The sequence below is a fragment of the Stegodyphus dumicola genome, chromosome 5 (assembly GCF_044657685.1).
Source record: "Stegodyphus dumicola isolate Sdum_Otavi_A_Nest chromosome 5, ASM4465768v1".
Lineage (NCBI taxonomy): Eukaryota > Metazoa > Arthropoda > Arachnida > Araneae > Eresidae > Stegodyphus > Stegodyphus dumicola.
Window position 1 is genome coordinate 220,787,094 of NC_140772.1, and position 20,331 is coordinate 220,807,424.

The 20,331-nt window shown below is 29.7% G+C and overlaps 1 protein-coding gene across 2 annotated transcripts in view; it reads left to right on the plus strand.

Moving 5' to 3' along the window:
- Tmtc2 (Transmembrane O-mannosyltransferase targeting cadherins 2) overlaps nucleotides 1–20,331 on the plus strand; it is a 635,056-nt gene that overhangs the window by 302,994 nt on the left and 311,731 nt on the right. For both annotated transcript variants that reach the window (XM_085817680.1, XM_085817679.1), the window contains one exon: nucleotides 4,922–5,167. In XM_085817680.1, coding sequence (XP_085673806.1) covers nucleotides 4,947–5,167 — 221 coding nt within the window. In that variant the 5' untranslated portion in view covers nucleotides 4,922–4,946. The remainder of the gene's footprint in view (nucleotides 1–4,921; nucleotides 5,168–20,331) is intronic.

Genomic DNA, 20,331 nt, shown 5'->3' on the forward strand with positions numbered 1-20,331 from the left:
CCAATAAAGTAAATTACAATTCGAAGTCTAAACAAAATTCAATTTAGAAATTCGGGCTCAGAGGAGCCATTAATTTCATTTTAGCATTTTGCACTTATTCACTATAAACGGCGAATCCCTTTTTAAATTGTTGCCACCAAATATTAGAGCCTTGTATTATATTTAAATAAATTAAATAATGAAGAATCTGCAAAAATGTATGTATGTTTCTCGCATTGTGATAAAATAACGGTACATAGAGCCATCCAATTTTGAATAACGTACGCCTTCACACGAATATGTTCATCTGGAAGCCCAAATTTGGAATTTTGAATTTATTTTACTATCTATTTCATATTTTGTAAAGCATTTATGATGTTTTGATTAAGAAGCTCAACGATTTCAAAGCGAGCAATGGCCAAACTGTACGGAAAAAAAGATATCTCCTGCGCGCGAGACTGTGTATCGGAAATTCTAAAGATATACTTTTTAAATATTTTGTGATATTTCTGTTGAATTCAATTGTATGGTTTAAATTCGAAGAACATGATATTTAATAAATAAAAGTAACCCAGAAAACGTTAAAAAAAGCCCATTTGGGCGTAATAAAAGATCTGAAAGCTTTCAGTCTTTTTTTAATATTTTTTTTTAATTTAAAGAAAATTGTAAAGTATTAAATAGTAAAAGGAAAATCGGCATGAAAAAATGGCTTTACAAGCTATGGGTAATAGCAGTAGATATGCATAAAATTGTAACGCAAAAACTGCTACGAATATTTATAGCCATATAAAGAAAATTACCTAAAAATGAACAGTTGAAAAGTCAATGAAACAATACCCACTCTTCGGGGGGAATCAGCTTATTTCAATGTTTAATTAAATAATCGCAGCATAAGCTCAGGATTCTTAATAGACCTTTACATTTATTTATTTGTTTATGTTTTTCCCTTGACAAGTTCTGTTTGTAGCGTTAAACAGAGGAGATTAATAAAAAAAATTTTATTACTTTCTTTTGTTATATATAATTTTCTGTATTTTTTTAAAGTTTCTCTTTTCTCATCTTAATTTTTCACGGCCCACCAGTGGCCGAGCGGTAAAGTCGCTGAACACTGGTAGTTCGGTCCGAGGTTCGAATCCCGCGAACGGGCTGGCTGCATGGGCGTTTTCGTGGTTTTCCCCATGTGTAACGTGTATACGAGCCAGTTTCCCTTAGAAAGCCCTCCACGAAGGCATCCCTCCCCTTAGGCAGATAGCCCTCGAGGCTTTGCCATAATCACACACACACACACACACATCTTAATTTTCAGTTAAGTTCTCGTTTTTGAAAGTTTCATTAATTTATGTTTATTCAACTTGGGAATTCTTACTCAGAAAAGAGAGGTTAGACCGTCATATAAAAAGAACAAAATTTGATTAATTTTCGTTCCGACATTTACTTTTTGATTTACATATTTACATAATCTTAAATAGTTAAGTAATTTAAAACCTATAAAAGCTGTTAAAATACCAAGTAACCTTTCCCTTTTTCCAGAAACACGTTGTTAAAAGAAAATACTTAAGAATAATACAATTTATGAACTAAATTTTTTTTTTTTTTTTTTTTTTTTTTTTTACAACAGGGAAATTGGAAGTATATTCAAAGCTATATAATCGTAGAAGAAAATAATATATATATATATGCTTTTCTCTTATGATTTTCTTAAATCAATTTATTACTTAGTACGATTCGGTTTAAAATAGATACATATTCGAAATTTTTACAGCAAATTAATAAAATATTACATAAACATTTTACAACTAAAGAAGGTAAATTTGCAATTTCGCCTATTCAATGAGTGAAGTGCTTAATCTGAATAAAAAATTGCTAAATACAGAATGTAAGTGCATAATTATGTCCCAAAATTACATTACATAAACGTACATTAAGTAATTATGTTTTACAGAAATATCGCATATTAAATCATTTGTCGATTGATTTTGGAGTAGAATATTAAGAATGAATTTTCTGAAGTTACGTCTGAATATCGTTGTCATCAATGAAATGTTGATGATAACGAGCACATAATCAATATTTTTTAGCAGATCATAGTTGTACTAATTTTTATGCAAGATGTTATTTACAACTGTTTCCCTGGGGTGGCCCATCGTAAAAGTGGCGGCACATTTTGGTCAATGGGCAGTTGCTTTCGAGTCAGATCCTTCGGGAGGATCTCTGGCATAAAAGTACCTCAATCCCTATTAAGATCAATTTTTAATTTGTAGAACATAAGTTTACTTCTTTGTGATTATTTTTACGCCTGGGTACTACTCTACAAGAGGTTAGGTTTTATTTTTCTACCCTGATTAAAAACGGAAATTCTACTTCTTTAGTAGTGCGCCGGCGTAAAGTTCACCGCAATCTTTACAAATTTGCTGTCTTCAAATTCGAAACTGATCTCTATAGGGATGAGTACTTCTAAATGTATTCTCTCCCTTTTAAATTCCCTTTTGGTCCCCCTTGGGCTTATAGAAGAGTGACCGAACTTAAGTAAAGTACTCCATTTCTATACAAAGGGTTCTTTCTGACGAGCACAGTTATGATGACATCCCCTTTATTGTTATTTTAAATGCTATTAAAAATATTTAAAGTATCACTAAACATGTAATGACGTAAATAGAAAGGTTATGAATAATATCAAAACAAAATTGTTACCTCTGTTTAAAACATTAAAAGAAATACCCATTAATTCCAAAATAAATACTAGATTAATTTAATAAATATTTTAATTGTTAAAATATTTAAATGTCATTAAAAACTTTAACTAAATTCTGAAAATTGCTTACAATAACTCTATATGGCTATCTCGCCTATTGTATATGTATATACATAACTACATACTGTGCGTTTTTGGTTTCCTATCTGTTTATCTGTCTTACTGTGTACCTATTTATATCACTATTTATCTATCGATAGTTATAAGTAATGTAACATTTTTAATGCTTTTATATATGCACGTACTATAAATATGAAATCATTAAAATGCTTAGAAAAAGAATGTTTCTCTTTCTCCTTAAACATGTTTCTTATGGGTACTTAATTGCGTGTGTAAATACTGAAATTTAACATTTCTCTGAAAATGTTAATAATGATACTAATTATACTTCCAAAACATCAAATAGAACATATTACAATAGTTATGTAGCGTGAAAATATGATATTTAAACAAAGGTAGGATGGAAGAGAAGCTTCAGAATTTTAATTTTAAATTAAAATCAGGAAAAATTAAGCCTTAAATTAACGTTGAAGTTTCAAAGATTGTATGCTTGCTCCATTTCTATCAAATTAACGTCATCTATGTTTGAATTTTGCTTAATTTTAAAGCATACTGCATTTTTAACTTCTGATATCTCTATGTCAGCTGTTCTCAACCTTTTGATTAACGCGTTCCATCTTTTACAATAATTATTTTTCAGTTTCTTAATAGAAATATTTAAAAAAAATATGTTTTGCCATTTGCACAGCCTATTGGCTATTTGTATTAAATATGCACACATAATAAAATATTAGATTAAATATTCGTTGCCATTTTTAATTATCAAAATTTAAGTTATAATATTTTAATTCTAAAATTTAGTGCAAAATTTGGGGCTGTTTAAGAGAGATGTATTTCTTTATGTCTGGCCTTATTTAACTTAGCTATAACCGTAAATTAAGATCCACTTTTAATTTTGTTCTAGATTTATTTTTTCAAATATAACATGAATGGAAATCGTTGTTCACAAAAATTGAGTGTGCAAAAAGGCAGTAAACATTTAATAGCTTTTATTTGAAATGCTTTTTAATTTTTTCTGTTTTTCTGTTCAGCCAAAAGTTAACAAGTGTATTCCTTTTGAAATCTTGAGTTCGAGCATAGGAAATGTCTATCAATTGTTCTTTTTCTACCCGAGATTTTTGAACTTTATAGTTAAATAAAAGAAAAAAAAAAAAAAAAAAATACATCACGCCCAAAAAGGCGTTTTTTAACGCTTTGTTACCTTTATTTGTTAAATATCATGTTCTTCGCATTTAGAATACATAAAATTTAATTCAACACAGCAATATCACAAAATATTTAAAAATAGCATATCTTTAGAATTTCCGATTTTTTTTTTTTTTTTTTTTTTTTTTTTTTTACATTCTTGCCATTACCCGCTTTGAAATCGTTGAGTTTATTAATCAAAAATTCGTAAAAGTTTTACAAAATTTGAAAAAGATAATAAAACAAATTCGAAATTCAAAATTCGGGCTTCCAATTGCCAATGTTCGATTGGAAGACTAAATTTTTCAACATTTGATGGCTCTAAGTATCGTTGTTTTTTCACAATTTGAGAAACATTCATGCATTCATGCAGATTCTTCATTATTTCATTTCTTTAATTATAATACATGGCGATAAAATTTGGTGGCAACAGTTTGAAAAGTGATTCGACGCAAAATGACGTTTTGAAATTAATAGCCCTTCTAGGCTAAAGCTAAAAATACTTTGTTTCTTTGCGTACCACCTATTTTTCTCTTGCGTACCACCAGTGGTACGCATACCACCGGTTGAGAATCGCTGCTCTTTGCTAACTATGCTTTTATATATGCCTCTTTGCGCATGTCACTATACTCCTAAGGTAATTTTTTCTTCTTCAACGCTTAAAATATGTACACTTGGGTAAACAAATAATAAATTGTGATATTTGCTACACTCACGCCTGTCGTGGTTTGATTGCATCATAAACTCGCCGACAAAAATCCCCCCCCCGTTCTTTTTTTTTTTTTTTTTTTTTTTTTTCGCTTCTTCCTTGATACCAGACACTGCTTCAAAAGCTCAGCAAAATATTTACTCTTTTCCATCCCCCTTGCATACTTTTTCGCAACGCCTAATTTAACCACTACTTTTCTTACATTTTATCGCAGTAACATATAATATCTCCCGCAGGTGATATCCAGCGATTGGCGGGCCAATGGCGGGTCGCAGTGCGCGTGCGCCGTCATACCGTAGCAGGGAGAGCAGCTCTCTGTCAGCCGGCCACCGAAATCATAAGCTCCTGGCGGGCCGAAGTACTACTACGACCGCGGCAGCATCAGCTATGGAATACATCTACGCCATAATCGCCACCGTTTCTGGACTATCACTTATCTTGTACTGGAACACACTGGTTGCTGATTTCGCCTATGATGACAGGTAAGACTCATACTCAATCTTTTTCAAGTCAGCCGCCGTTGTTAAGTAGTGATCTCTCCCGCTGCGGGTGTCCGTAGTTTGTCGGCGATCAATTGCGGATGATGCCGAAGTAGGCTTAGGATTTGCAACCGTAGAGCTGCTGTGTTTACTCCTGAGAAGATCAATCCCAATCACAAACACTGGGTTTGAAACTGAATAATTTTACAAAATGTGGTAGATTGTTTTTAAAACATTGCTCCCCACATCATGGCTTTAACCATACAACTGCCAAGCTAAAGATTATTTTCCCAAACTGATGAATTCTACGCGTTAATTGCAATTCATCAGATAATTTTCTTATTAAAATTTCTCTGAAAGGCTTCGGAATTATAAAAAAAGAGTAAAATATGTTAAATTTGAAATAGTGTAAGTTCCGATTATTAAAAAATGTAATTACTTTAAAAACTTTTCCATTTTAATTAACTAACATTATTTCATTTAAGTACTGAAAAATAATATTTCAGTTTATTTAAATTAATTAACAGGTTAATTTCTTAAACGTATACATAACTGCGGTTGTAAACAGTGAAAAAAATAATCTACTTACATTTTTAATAAATTTTAATGCTTTTCGTTAGGCAGATGTAGAGTACAAGTCCAGAATAAAGTTTCTTTTGTTTAGTCCAGAGCAAAGTTTTTGCTTTTAGTCCAGAGTAAAGTTTATTTCCTTTGTTTAATTTTCGGACTTTGGAAGTAAATGATGTTTTATTCAATATTCCGCTTTTGATTTTTAAAGCCAATTGCATGAAATTAAATTAAGTGTTTGAAGATCACACCTTTATCTTGTTTTCAATTGTTTTTTAATTATGCTTAGTGTATCTACATGTGTCATTTTCAGAAATTTTGTGCATTCTTCCTATTTCCTGATGAGTTTGAAATAAATTTCTAATAATATGATACCCTTATACTTTCTATTTTTAAACTGTGAATTAAAATACTTCTAATTATTACATCGTTTTCTCATGGGTTATGTTTATATCAGTTGCCTAGGTAACAGATTTCAAGACATGTAATGGTTAATACATAATTTTTCTGCAATTCTGTTTCTTAAATACGTATACATTTTTATGTCTAGCTTAATATAAACCCATTATATTAAAAAATAACTGTTATTTATTCTTCATTTCTTTACTGATTCTGATCTATTTGTATAAGTCTTCAAAAAATGCAGTTATTCGAGTCGTGGTTAATGAAGAAAACTAACTATCCTACCATCACATTTTTATTTCAATGCTACATCTGTTCCATAATAATAGTAGCAATCACTGAACTTTGTTTGTCCCATAATCATGCTAACAAAATAAAATAAATATAGAGAGCAACATTTATTATCGAAAAAGTAGATTAAATTAAACAGATTAAAAATATCGCTCCTAATTTGTATTTTGAGTGTTCGGATAGTTTCCGAATAATTCCGTTACTGTATTTTAAGCTTGTACGTAGGATTTCTTGGCTGCAAAGATTTGCTTTCCCTATGCGCGTGAGCTTAAAATTATTGCAGTCGTCGCTCATCATTACTACTTACTTGCTGAAGTGACAGAAACGTGTTACGAATTTTTCGAGAGAAATTTTATCAAGGGTTATGTTTACTGCTTCTGTAGTGTTTCTTCTGCTAAGAGGATTATGTCAAAGAACTTGAAGTCATAGAAATTTGAAGTTTTGGGAGTTTTTCTCCGTAATCTTTGTCGTAGGGTTCTCCGTAAGGTTTCTCAAGGAATTAGCACTAGCATAATACAAATTATGCTAGTAGCAATGATCGCACCAGTATTTCCAGAGAAATGTTATTAAAGGCTACGTTTACTGCTTGTATGATGCTTCTGCAATTCAAAGAACTTGAAGTCAAAGAAACTTGAAATTTTTCAAGTTTTTTGGCATACTCTTTGCAGGTTTTCCACAGGTTTATTTTCTCAAAGAGTCAATATTAGCATAAGATTCAGCTTGACATTTATTTTCGGAAGCACTTCTTGATATGGTAATTCTATTGCACTTAAATTTCTATTGCACCTTTTCTTTTTTCTTCTGATACATCAAGAACCATCTAATCACAACTCGATCTTTACTTTGAAAACTCTCTTTTTCTTCATCCTACCTTTACAGTGGGTTTTAACTGAAATTAAGCAAATGATTTCGATCAGCGGATGAAATTAGAAAATAGTTATAATTCGCAATCATTAGGCTAACCTAAAAATTTAAAGACGTGCCAAAACAAATGACCAAGGTCATGAAACATTGGTCTTGATTGAAAGTTTTGCAGTTAGGTATTACAACATAACTTACAGCTACATTCGCCAATAATTCCCATTTAAATATCCACCTGCTACTATTATTATGCGACAGAGGTTGAAATATTTTACTCCATTTTAATAACGAACTTAAGATTTATAAATGTTTTATAGGCTTAATATAAGACATTTGTAGATGGGTTTAGTTTATGATGACAGATAAATTCATATTCGCCTTTTCTTTTTAGATCCACACAACTATTTTACAACGAAGTTTATTAATGTTTTATAGGCTAATATAAGTCTCTGATTGACTTTTTAGATGGGTTTAGTTTCTGATGACAGATATGCTTATATTCGCCTTTTTTTTAGATCTACACAATTATTTTATAACGAACTTAAGATTTATGAATGTTTTATAGGCTAATATAAGTCTCTGATCGACTTTTTAGATGGGTTTAGTTCATGATGATAGATAAACTCATATTCGCCTTTTCTTTTTAGATCCACACAACCATTTTACAACGAACTTAAGGTTTATGAATGTTTTATAGGCTAATATAAGTTTTTGATTGACTTTTTAGATGGGTTTAGTTTATGATGACAGATATGCTTATATTCGCCTTTTTTTAGATCCACACAACAATTTCAGCTTCTGATTGTCTAGTCTTTCATATCACGCAGACAAATCAAATAAACTGAGTTTTTTTCCTTAATTATGTAGTCTGAATATCACGATTATTTTAACACTCGACAAGCTATGCCCAAGTATCTACTTTCTATTATGATTAAATATTAAATTTCAAAATTTATTACTATTATTATTACCGCCGGTTAATAAGTTAGTTATTAGTGTTTTCATCTATTTCATACTTATATCAAATTTTGAACAATATTTTTGATTAAAAAACTTAGAAAAGATTAATCATTATAATTCATTATCATCTAGAGAGTCCCATAATTTTAAATCTATCATTTAAGTAAATCCTTTTTTAAAATTTCTATCAAATACCGCACTTATAAATAATATTTATTAATTATTAAATTATTAATAAATTTCTGATGATATAACTTAATATTAATAAATTTAGTAAGGATTTCTGGTTCTTGACTTGTCTAGGACATCATTTCGAAAGCATCTAGAAAGTAAAAATAAGTGTAAAACTAAAACTGAACTTGATTATCCAAAGTAAAGAATTCGGTGAATTACCAAAAACAATTTTATTCACTTGAATATGGGCACTATGTAATCTAAAAATTACTATTCATTCAGTCGAGTTTCTAATATTAATAAACCTGCATTTCTTTTTTACACTTGATTTCATTTACAGTATAACTAAAGGTTTTCTATGGAGTTCAGTACTCAAGATCCTTTAATGAAATGGTAAAAGTACTGAAGAGGGAAGAAATTTTCCATGGATATTATTCAGCTAAACTTGCCACATTCCTCTAAGCATGTTTATAAGTCATATTTTTTATTTCTAATTTCTTAATTAATTTATATATTTTTAATAGATGATCTTTTCTAAAGCTATTTATAAATGAATTTTCTGATTTGTAGTTTGTTTCATCGTTGAAAGTAACTCATAACAAGATCATGAATTATTATTAATATTTACTTATATATTTTACTTCCTCGTACCAAGTAAACTATCACGTTTCATTAATACAGTTTTTAGAACAGAAAGAAATAATATTTGGACACAGAAATGACACTGCCAGAAAATTATCGGTCATGATTAAATAATAATACATTAATAAAAACATATCAGTAATAACTAATATAAAAAAAATTAAAAAATTGGAAGCTTTCGGATTTTATTTTGCTTCCAAACGGGCGTTTTTTAACGTTTTGTGTGTTACCTTTATTTATTAAATATCATGTTCTTCGCACCTAAACCGTAAAATTCAATTCAACAGTAATATTGGAAAGTATTTGAAAAGAGCATATCCCTAGAATTTCCGATACACAGTCTCGCGCTGGATATATATATATATATATATATATATAATAATAATAATAATAATATATATATATATATTATTATTATTATTATTTTTATTTATTTTTTTTTCTTCCCGTACAGTGTTACCGTTGCTCGCTTTGAAATCTTTGAGTTTGTTAATCAAAATTTTGCTAAAGCTTTCCAAAATCTGAAATAGATAAGAAAGCAAATTCCAAATTTTAAATTTGGGCTTCCAGATGGCCATATTCGAGTGGAAGACTACGTTATTCAAAATTTGATGTCTCTAGGTTCCTTTTTTTCCCAACAGGCGATAAACAAACATACAGTTATGCAGATTCTTCATTATTTAATTTCCGTAAATACATAATGCAGTGCTCTAATATTTGGTGACAACAATTTGAAGAGTGAAACACCGTTTATAGTGAACCAATGCAAAATGCCAAAACGAAATTAATAGCCCTTCTGGCCTAACACCCTTTGGGCTAGCAATGATCTTTCGCTAATGATTAATATTCATTGAAAATAAATTCATAATTTTAGTGTCCTATTCTACTGATAACAGTTTAATTATAGAGTAAGATGACATTACACTTAAAATCGAGTTCTGACTGCTATTACACTTGTTTTTCACTAGTTAAGGAAGTTTACCTTAACTGTACAGAAATTCGTGTATTTAAAGGATTTCCTGCTATATAAATTTAATATTTAAAGATTCATCTATCAGAAGAGCTCTTCATTTCTTAGATAAATTTAAACGTGATATAAATGTAAAAATGGGAAAATTCTTGTGTTGCGTGACTTAAATTTCGTAGTTTACGTTCTTCTAAAGCGATGGCTGTCAACCAACTAGGGATGCCCTATGCCAACTTTTCACCATTGCTAGACGATCATTACCCCCTTCTTTTCCAAAACTCGAAATATACATGTACATTTATTTGAAATTTCGATTATTTTTAATGCTTTTCTTTATAAATTAAATAATTGTAGAAAATTTTGATAAGTACCAAAACTTGAATAAAAGCAGTTTTTATATAAATAAAGTAAATCTAAATATTTAACAGGTTAATAAAAGGCTGACTGCATTCCCCCTGAAACTATGAAACACCCCCTATCCGGTTGAGAATCTCTTTTGTAGAGTTAGCTGTGAGAAAAGCGATATTGTTTTTTCTTTATAAGCGAATTTTAATCCATTAAGAGTGAAATGAAGTCAGAGAAGGGCTCTGATACAGGCATGAAGCCCATACGCATTTGTTACCCCAAGCCTGGAGCATATGTAATAGTGAGATGTTCCGACCCAAGACACCCCGAGACAGACGACTAACAGCACCAGTACGCCCCTGCCGAGTCTGAACGTACCATCAAAGAAACGATGGTTCAAGTTCCGTGAAGACTGCTTTTATTCCCCCGCAGCCGAGGCTGCCTTGGTACAGATCCTAACAAGCACGCAAAGGAATTTTCTCCGTCGACACGCGTGGGGCCCATTAATTCTGACAAAAGAAATCCCTTTCTGAATTAAATTAATTGTTTTCAGTGTAATTCCTTTTTTTTTTTTTTTTTTTTTTTTTTTTTATGTAAATTTTCCAGGCCCCGAAATAAGGACATATAAGTGTACAGTTACAGTTAAATTTTAAATACAGTTAAATTTTGAAATGTTTTCTATTGGAAAAGCATCTTTTACAACTGATGAAACTAAATAAATGAAACACTCTTATATATTTCATTAACGTTTCTGCATAAGCCTAAATCAACTCCTAAAAAATTTTACTGGCTATAAAAGCGGCAGATATTAGGTTTTTTAGTCCAAAGAGGCTTTGTCCCTCAGGGACTATTGTTCCCCTTTTGGCATTTTGCGTTGAAAACTATAAATGCCGAATCACTTTTCAAATTGTTGCCACCCAATATTATCGCCCTGTATTGTATTTGAAATTAAATAATGAAGAATCTGCATGAATGTATGTATGTTTCTCGCATTGTGTTAAAACAATGGCACCTACCGTCATCCAGTTTTGAATGACGTAATCCTACTGCGAATCTGAAAGCCCAAATTTGAAATTTGGAATTTGTTTTATTATCGATTTCATATTTTATAAAACTTTAACGAATTTCTAATTAACAAACTCAAGGATTTCAAAGTGAGCAATGGGAACGTTGTACAGAAAAAAATATTTTTATCTCCAGCGCGCGGGACTCTGTATAGGAAATTCTAAAGATATGCTCAGTTTAAAATTAATTTGCGATATTGCTCTTGAACTGAATTTTATGGTTTAAGTACGAAGAACATGATATTTAATAAATAAAGGTAACGTACAAAATGTTAAAAAAATCCCTTTGGATGTGATTTAAAAACTGAAACCTTTCAGATATTTTTAATCAAAATTCCTTATACATTATTTGTTTTGAATTACGTCTACATGATATAATTAATACTTTTTAATAGAATTTTATTGGAAATTATATCAAAATAGCTATCTCCTGATTCTTGTACAGTGTCATTTGTCAAACCTTAATTTGCCTAAATGTACGAGTTTTTATATGTGTACACTTAATGTGATATAAAATGCAGACAGTTTTAAATCACAGTAGGTGGATTTAAATCTAGATATGAATAAGAAAAATATCAGTTTTTTTCTGACGGTTCAAAACTGTGTGAAAAGGATTTCACAGTATTTGTTTAATATGTAAAGAGAGTCATCATCTTCTGACAACTGACAATTGGTATCTTATTTTGTTGTTACATAATTGGAACTTAAAGAATTCCGAAATGAATTGAGGTTAGTTAAGGTGAAAGATAACAAAAATAACGTATATTTTAAAATGATGTACTATTTTATTATATTCATTATGAGTTTATCGTACTAAGCTGTTTCTAGGTACTTTCACTGAAATTATTTTTGTCATATCAACTTTGAATATTTTCGGATAGCAGAAAAACAAAAAGGATTTTAGAAAGACAAATAAAACATCTAATATATATTATAACAATTAAAAATTAGAAGCAGATATGTTTAAATGCTTAAGTTTATTCTAAAGTGTACTGCATTTTCACAGTGACGTTTAAATTTAACTGATCTTGTAATTTTATCAGCTTACTTTCATTTCTAATTGTATCAATCACCTCCAAAGTTTTCCAATTAAAAAAAGTTTTATTTTTTGCTGCTACTAAACTAACTATTCAATTTCTTCTACGTAACCTTAATGACTCTTTCAACCACATTAAATAATTAAAAAAGTTATCGTCAAAAGTAAAAATAAAGTATAATTTTTCTCAACTTAAAATGGTGCTGATTACATTCTCTTTCCTGATTGGTTAGTTTGAATGACAAGTTATTACTTCTTTTACTTTTAAGATTAAAGGAAAAAGAAAAGGAGGGGGAGGAAAATCAAACTGGCAGTCATTCGAAAATATAACGTTTATTCTTCCCCTTTTTTCATGGCTGTTTTATGTATCTCCATCCAATGCAAGGGTGATTTTTCCTTTTCCATATTCATACATGAGGATTCTCATTTGTATCTGTCTGCCTGTGTCTCCGTGTTTCTGTGTGTGTATATATATAATATATATTTAGAAAAAGCTTAAATTAATAATTTTGTAGTACATTAAACCATCCCCAAAAATCCAAAGTTGTATTAAAAGAAAAAATCTATCATATTTTAAAACATGAAACAAAAAGTTAAAACGATCACATGCTACTTTTGAAAAAAAAAAAAAAAAAAAAAAAAAAAAGATTAATTTATTTAAATGAATCAATGAATCTATCACACATATTAAAGTATTATAATAAATTTTAGATTATTCATATTTTTATACACCAAACCGACTGCTCAAGCGGTAATATTCTGAAATATCAAAACCTAAACATGAGCGATACCAATCATCAAAATAATCAAATGCATTTATTAAGAATAATAAGAAAAAAAGATTTAAAATAAAACCTGAACGCTTTCAGATTTTATATAACGCCCAAAGAGACTTTTTTTCTGTGTTACCTTTAAATGTCATGTTCTTCGCACTGAAACCATAAAAGTCGCAAAACGAAAACAATAGTCTTTCAGGGACAAAGACAATTTGGACTAAAAATATATTTAAAACAATAATTGCATTTCACCCATAAGAAAAAGAATACTATCATGTAAATATAGATAAAAAAACTTACAGTTACTTGTTACAGTTTAAAAAATATTAAAAAAAAATACAACAAATTCGAAATTCAAGAATCGGGTTTCCAGGTGCCATATTCAGCTGGAGGACTACGTTATTCAAAATTTAAAGTCTCTAGGTACTCTTGTTTTTCCACAATGCGAAAAACATACATACATTCATGCAGATTCTTCATTATTTAATTTCTTTAAATATAATGCGGGGCTCTAATATTTGGTGGCAACAATTTGAAAAGTGAAACGTTTTATAGTGCCAAAATGCCAAAACGAAATTAATAGTCTTTCTGGGCAAATTGCCTCAGGAGATAATATAATCAATATTTCTTTAGTAAATAAATTATATATATATATATATATATATATATATATATATATATATACAATAATTTATTTACTGATGGATTATTTATTATATTATCTCCCTTGATAAATGTAGTTTGAATTCTATTTAAATGAAGTAACTCATAAGCATATTTAAAAAATGAATCTTAAAATAATTTTAAAATGGAAATGTCAAAAATGAATCTTGAATGAATTGAAAATGGAAACTTTTAAAACGGTAAAATTAAAAGCGAAAATGTAATCAATAAACCAAATAATTACCGTCATTGACCGGAAATTAGTTGACTTTTAATTCAATTTAATAAATTTAGGTATGGCGATGAGTTTTCTATATAAGTAGAACTGCAGATAGAACTCTTCAGAACCTCTGGGCCAAGTGATTATCGTGCATTATTGTTCATAAATACCTCGTCAGTAATCATTGCAGCAACAAGCTAACGAGTGGTAAGGAATGTGGATGTTGTCGCAGTACCTCATAGCTGTTATTGAATCAGCCTGGACATTAGAAGATGATTTGCTAGTGCTCGTCTTCGCTACTATTCCTGCCAACACTAGCACTCTTCCTTCTCTGTGAATTTCTGTTTCTGTGATAGCCATCACAGGGCATCGTGTTTTGGGATCTAAATTCTTCAAAAAATAACTGCGAATGCTAATTCAGAGTATTAGAAGTACTTGATTCCACTTATCTAGGTTTTATCTTTGTTTCTCATGGGTTCAGTTCAATGATATTGTGAAGGAAGACTGTGACAAAGGGGCACGTAGAGTAGGTCTTATTTCAAACAAATTATGCAGATACTTTCGTGAATCTATGAGAAGCTGCTTAACGAAATATGGGACTTCTTTCACTGAGAAGCCAGTTGTCTTGCTGTTAGTATTCTACGATGTCTGCACTTTATATAAAAAGCAATCATTTGACCCTGAAGTAATAGCACGGCATCCAGGTTCAGATGTTCAGAAACGATTTGATCGTTTCTGAACTGAGTTTTTGCGAAACTATGCGTAGAAACATAGAACACCAAATACAGTTACAATTAAAATTACAGTTTCTACGCAAAAACAAGCAATTCTGCCAGCCGTCGAAAAGGCAGATTATTCGGTGCACAAAACTGAAAGTTTACTTTTGGTTCCACTCGCAAAAAGACACTGAAGGTGCAGAAACTAACTTAATTGACTATTCTGCTTAGTTTCAAATGTAAACAAATATGGCTGCTATAGTAAAAAAAATAAATAAATAAATAAATAAATAAAAGGCTTAGTCGCACTTGAACAACTTTTAAATTGTTGATAATTCTACAACTATTGCATGCAGATTTACTAAATACATAAAAACCTTAACCGGAAGATAATAATAACATACTTCAATTATTTTTAAAGCAAAAAACCCACAATTTACTAACACATAAGAGTAAAAAAATCTGAGCTCACGGAGCCAAGTTATATATATACTTTTGGTGCAGCCGATTGCAACCCAAAATGGAGGTGTACAACTACATGTTATAGCAGTCCTATATACAAAATTTTAACGTTCTGAGGCTACTCATTTTTGAATTATGCAAGATACATACATACGTACATACGCACAGACGTCACGAAAAAAAAAAAAAAAAAAAAAAATCTTCTGAATCCATTTTAAATCTTTTCTGCCACCCGTTTTGGGGGAAAAGATTTCTTTATTCTGTCCTTACGTACAGATGTCAAACAAAACAAACATCGCTAAATTACAAAAACATTGCTTAATTGCATTTGATAGCGGTCAAAATGGATATTTTGGTTGAAATATTATACCCGAAAATTTTCACGATTACAAAACTTTCTTTCCTTAGTACAAGGAAGTAAAAAATGTGTATGAAATAGGAATAATAAATAATTATAATAATTGCTAATACCTCAATGATTATATTTCTGTAAATTTTAATATAGCAGTAAAAGCTGTCACAAAATAGGCTATGAAACGGTGTTGCCTTAATAATACGTCGTTATAAAGCTGGAAAAGGAAAATTAATAAAGTTTTTTAATGTTACTTTCTCTTTAGATATTTTTTTAATTTCATTTTTTAATTTAATTTTTTTAATTTAATTTCTCTTTAGATAAACAGAAAAATTTTCAGGTACATTAAAATTCTGACATTAACTTGGAAAAAAAAATATATGATTAAACTAACACGAAAATAATGCCATTTCTCTGGCGTCGAGGATAAATTTAAAGGCATATATAATATTTATCACATATAACGATTTCCCTTTCCCTGTAAATCTGACATGCCTAAAGCTCTTTGAGCGTTAAAAATCCATGATATAATCCCTTTCATTCTTGTTAAAGAAACATCAATACTTTTTATACTGCTGTTATTAGAGGAGTGGAATTAACATAGACTTCCTCAGTAGTAAACATAGCCTTAAAGTGTTTTAAAGTAGCACGTAATTTGTCACGCAGGCTGAAATATAAAATGACAGACTAAATTTGTTGCTGTAAATGCAATATTTTTTCCTTCTATTAAAGTCACTAATTTTTTCTTTCCTTCATTCTATTTCAGTCAACAACATTAATCAGTGTTGAGTTTTTTTGCCTTTCCGGAGCTTTTTTAATGTATTTTGGGTGAACTTTTTACACATTAATACATTTCCTCCTGGCGCATGACCTGTCTCCCTAGTAAAATATGAAGTGGTAACTGTTGGGAATTTCTAACGAGCTCAGTATTTTTTTTAATGAAAATTGTTAGGCTAATTTAAGTAAAGGCTTCTGAATAGTCAGCAGTTTGAAACTTGTTAGACAAAATTAAAAATTTAGTTCTATTATCCTCAAATACTTTTTAATCTTTTTGTAATGTATATATCAGTATTATCTGATTATCTAAACTTGACACATTTCAGGTTAAAGACCCCTTCCCCCCAAAAAAAATATGAAAGGTTTCAGATTTTAAATTACGTACAAAGGGATTTTTTTTTAACATTTTGTGTGTTACTCTTATTTATTCAATATCATGTTCTTCGCACTTAAACCATAAAATTCAGTTCAAAAGCAATATCGCAAAATAACTTTAAATCGAGAGTATCTTTAGAATTTCCAATACGCAGTCTTCCACGCCGGAGATATTTTTTTTTGGGGGGAGGGGGTACAACGTTGTCATTGCTCGCTTTGAAATTGCTGAGTTTGTTAATCAAAAATTCGTTAAAGTTTTGCAAAATAGGAAATCGATAATAAAACAAATTCCAGATTTCAAATTTGGGTTTCCAGATGCCCATATTCGCATTAGGATTACGTCTTTCAAATTTTTATGGCTCTAGGTACCGTTGTTTTATCACAATGAGAGAAACATACAGCATTTATGCAGATTCTTCATTATTTAATTTCTTCAAATGTAATATACAGGGCGATAAAATTTGGTGGTAACAGTTTGAAAAGTGAAACGACATTCAGAGTGATTCGATGCAAAATCGCAAAGCGAAAACAATAGTTCCTCAGGAACATTGTTTTTAAAATTGGACTAAAAAAAGAAAAAGAAAAAAATTAATTTTCTCTTACGTTACAAATCAATATAGTATATTATAGTTTTTCGGACAAGGATATCGTGTTCTTCTGGCAAGCAATTTGTCAGCTTAAATATTTAGAAAATTAATCCAAATTACTTTAATTTTGTTGAAAAAACTGCGTTTTGTGTTTCTGTTTATTCAGATTTTAACTTTCCCGACATTACATTGTTATTCTACTCAAGTAAGATAAAATAAACGTTTAAAAAAATAATCATAATACAGCCCACTAGTGGTAGAGCGGTAAAGTCCCTGAACACTGGTAGTTCGATTCGAGGTTCGAATCCCGCGAACAAGCTAGATGCATGGGTATTTTTCGGTTTTTGTGTAACGTGTTAATACGAGCTAGTTTCCCTTAAAAAAGTCCTTCACGAAGGCAACCCTCCCTTCCGTGCAGTGCCTGAAGACGGAACATGTAAATAATAATAAAATAAACATAATCAAGATATGTATATTTTGATTTATGCAGTAAAAACTTTTACGTTTTTATAAAACAAGAGATTACTTTTAGTGAATAAATTACCAATTGCGAGTTGCTAAGAAATTATAAGACTTATAAAGTTGATAGTTTGAAGCTTCTATTCTAACCCCCACCTCCTTACAAAGTTAAATGCTGTAGTTTTTCTAAAAAGAAGTGTCCTCAAGTTATTTGCCCTTGTAAAGTAACTATTTTTTAACTTTAAACATGTTCATCTATAAAAAAACCTGTTTATTTTCCACTTGTTTTTAATTAGGTAATAATTTTTTCAAGAAAAAAAGACAAGATTTGAGCGGTGTTTGCGATGTAAATTGCCAAATTTTCCGGCTCGTGACTTTACACTAAAAAATTGTGCAATGTGCTTGAAGAGATATACGCAAGTAAATATGCCTCGTATTACACGTTTTTTTCCAAAAAATAATGCCCAAATAAATAATAATAATAAGTAAATAACATGCATTTTTTTCCAAAAAAATAATAGGCATGTAAATGTGTCTTATATTTTACAGTATAAAATTCATTCTTGCGTTTATGTTTTCAATTATATTTTGGCAGCGTCATAAAAACGGAAAATCCTATTGATAAACTACTTAGTATTAGCCCAAAGGGGCTTTTAGCCCAGAAGGGCTATTACTTTCGAAATGGCATTTTGCGTCGAATCATTATAAACAGCTGTATCACTTTTCATATTGTTGCCACCAAATATTATCGCCTTTTATTGTATGCAAACAAATTAAATTATAAAGAATCTGAATGAATGTATACATGTTTCTTCATTATGGGAAAAAGGAAAAGAAAAGCAATGATACCTAGAATCATCAAATTTTGAATAATGTAGTCCTCCACCCGCATGTGAGCACCTGTAAGTCCAAATTTGGAATTTCGAATCTGTTTCATTGTCTGTTTCATATCTTGTAAAACTCAAAAATTTTTTATTAACAAACTCATCGATTTCAAGCGAGCGTTGGCAACACTGTAAGGAAAAAAAAAAAAAAGCATTTTTATCTCCAGCGCAAGAGACTGTCTATCGGATATTCTAAAGATGTGCTGTTTTTAAATATTTTTACTCCAAAGGGACATTAGCCCAAATGCTCTCGAAACGTGTATGTGTGTGTAATTGAAAGAAACGCCCCTTTGGAAATAATATATAATTCGAAAGCTTTCAGTCTTTTTATTATTATTTTATTTAATATAATTCATTAGCATAAATTATTATAGTTCATCTGAATGGAAGGATCAAATTTATGTTATGATTTTATTACTTTAAATAAAACTCATTAATTTTTGCATTAGAAAACATTCAAAAGTTAGTAGAACGATTATTTAATGTAAATGACTTTAAAAAAATACTGATTTTGTATCAACTGATGTTACGTTTCCTATCTAATCATTAAAATAGTAAACATAACAGAAGTACGTTTGTTTCTAACACGATTATTTAAGTTTACAAAGCTGCTATCGCTTAAAATTATTCGGTACTCCTTGATCGTTTTTAGTCTGATGGTAGTCCATTCTTATATTTGTATTTGTATTTAATTTATCTAAGAGAATAAATGTAATTTTTAAAACTTAATACATGCTTTGTTTATTGAAATTTTATTCTTCTCTTTAATCAGTATAATAGTCATCTGTAACATATTCTAGATTATAAATCTCAGAGCATTTGGTTTAGTACTGAAGAAAATTTCGCTTACTTTTACGTGTCTAAAAATGGATTTTCAAAATGATTTTTGGTAATATTTTCTAGACACGTAGAGATTAAAAAAATATGCATTTAGTACGTAGTCATCCCAAAGTAAATTGAGTAGATATGTACTGAATACAAGGATTAGCGAATTTGCAAATTCTTTTGAGTTTATGAAATGCCATTACTGGCGAATGCTACATTTCTGAAGTCAAGTGTTCTTTTACTGGAGAATCATTTTGTAATTATAAGTGAAATAAAAGAAATTTTAATAAGCTAATTAGAAATAAATTAGCATTTTATTGTTGTAGTTTAATGGTTATAAAAATATATAGTACTTATAATTTTTGCATATGCATTTGGGTGGGAAAAAATAAAAGCAAATGTCTTTTACTTCTGGAAAAATAAATGCCTAATTTCTTTTATTTCTGTTTTTTGTAATAATACTATATTAACTTGGTTTTTACATACCCATTAAAAACTGTTTAAAGTCTGAAAATATCCTATCGTCTATTACATAATTTTCTTCAAAAATTAAAATTAGAAGTTAATAGATTAAATAATGAAATATCTTGATGAGAAAGTCTTTACATTTTCCACTACAGCAAATCTCAAAATCTGTTATAAAAGAATAACAATTTTAACAACATGAAATATTTAAAATCCTAAAAAGTTTAATATTAGTGCTAAAAGTTTTGCTTTCAAACTCAGATCCAAATACGAGGAGAATTTAGCAGCGGATTTCCG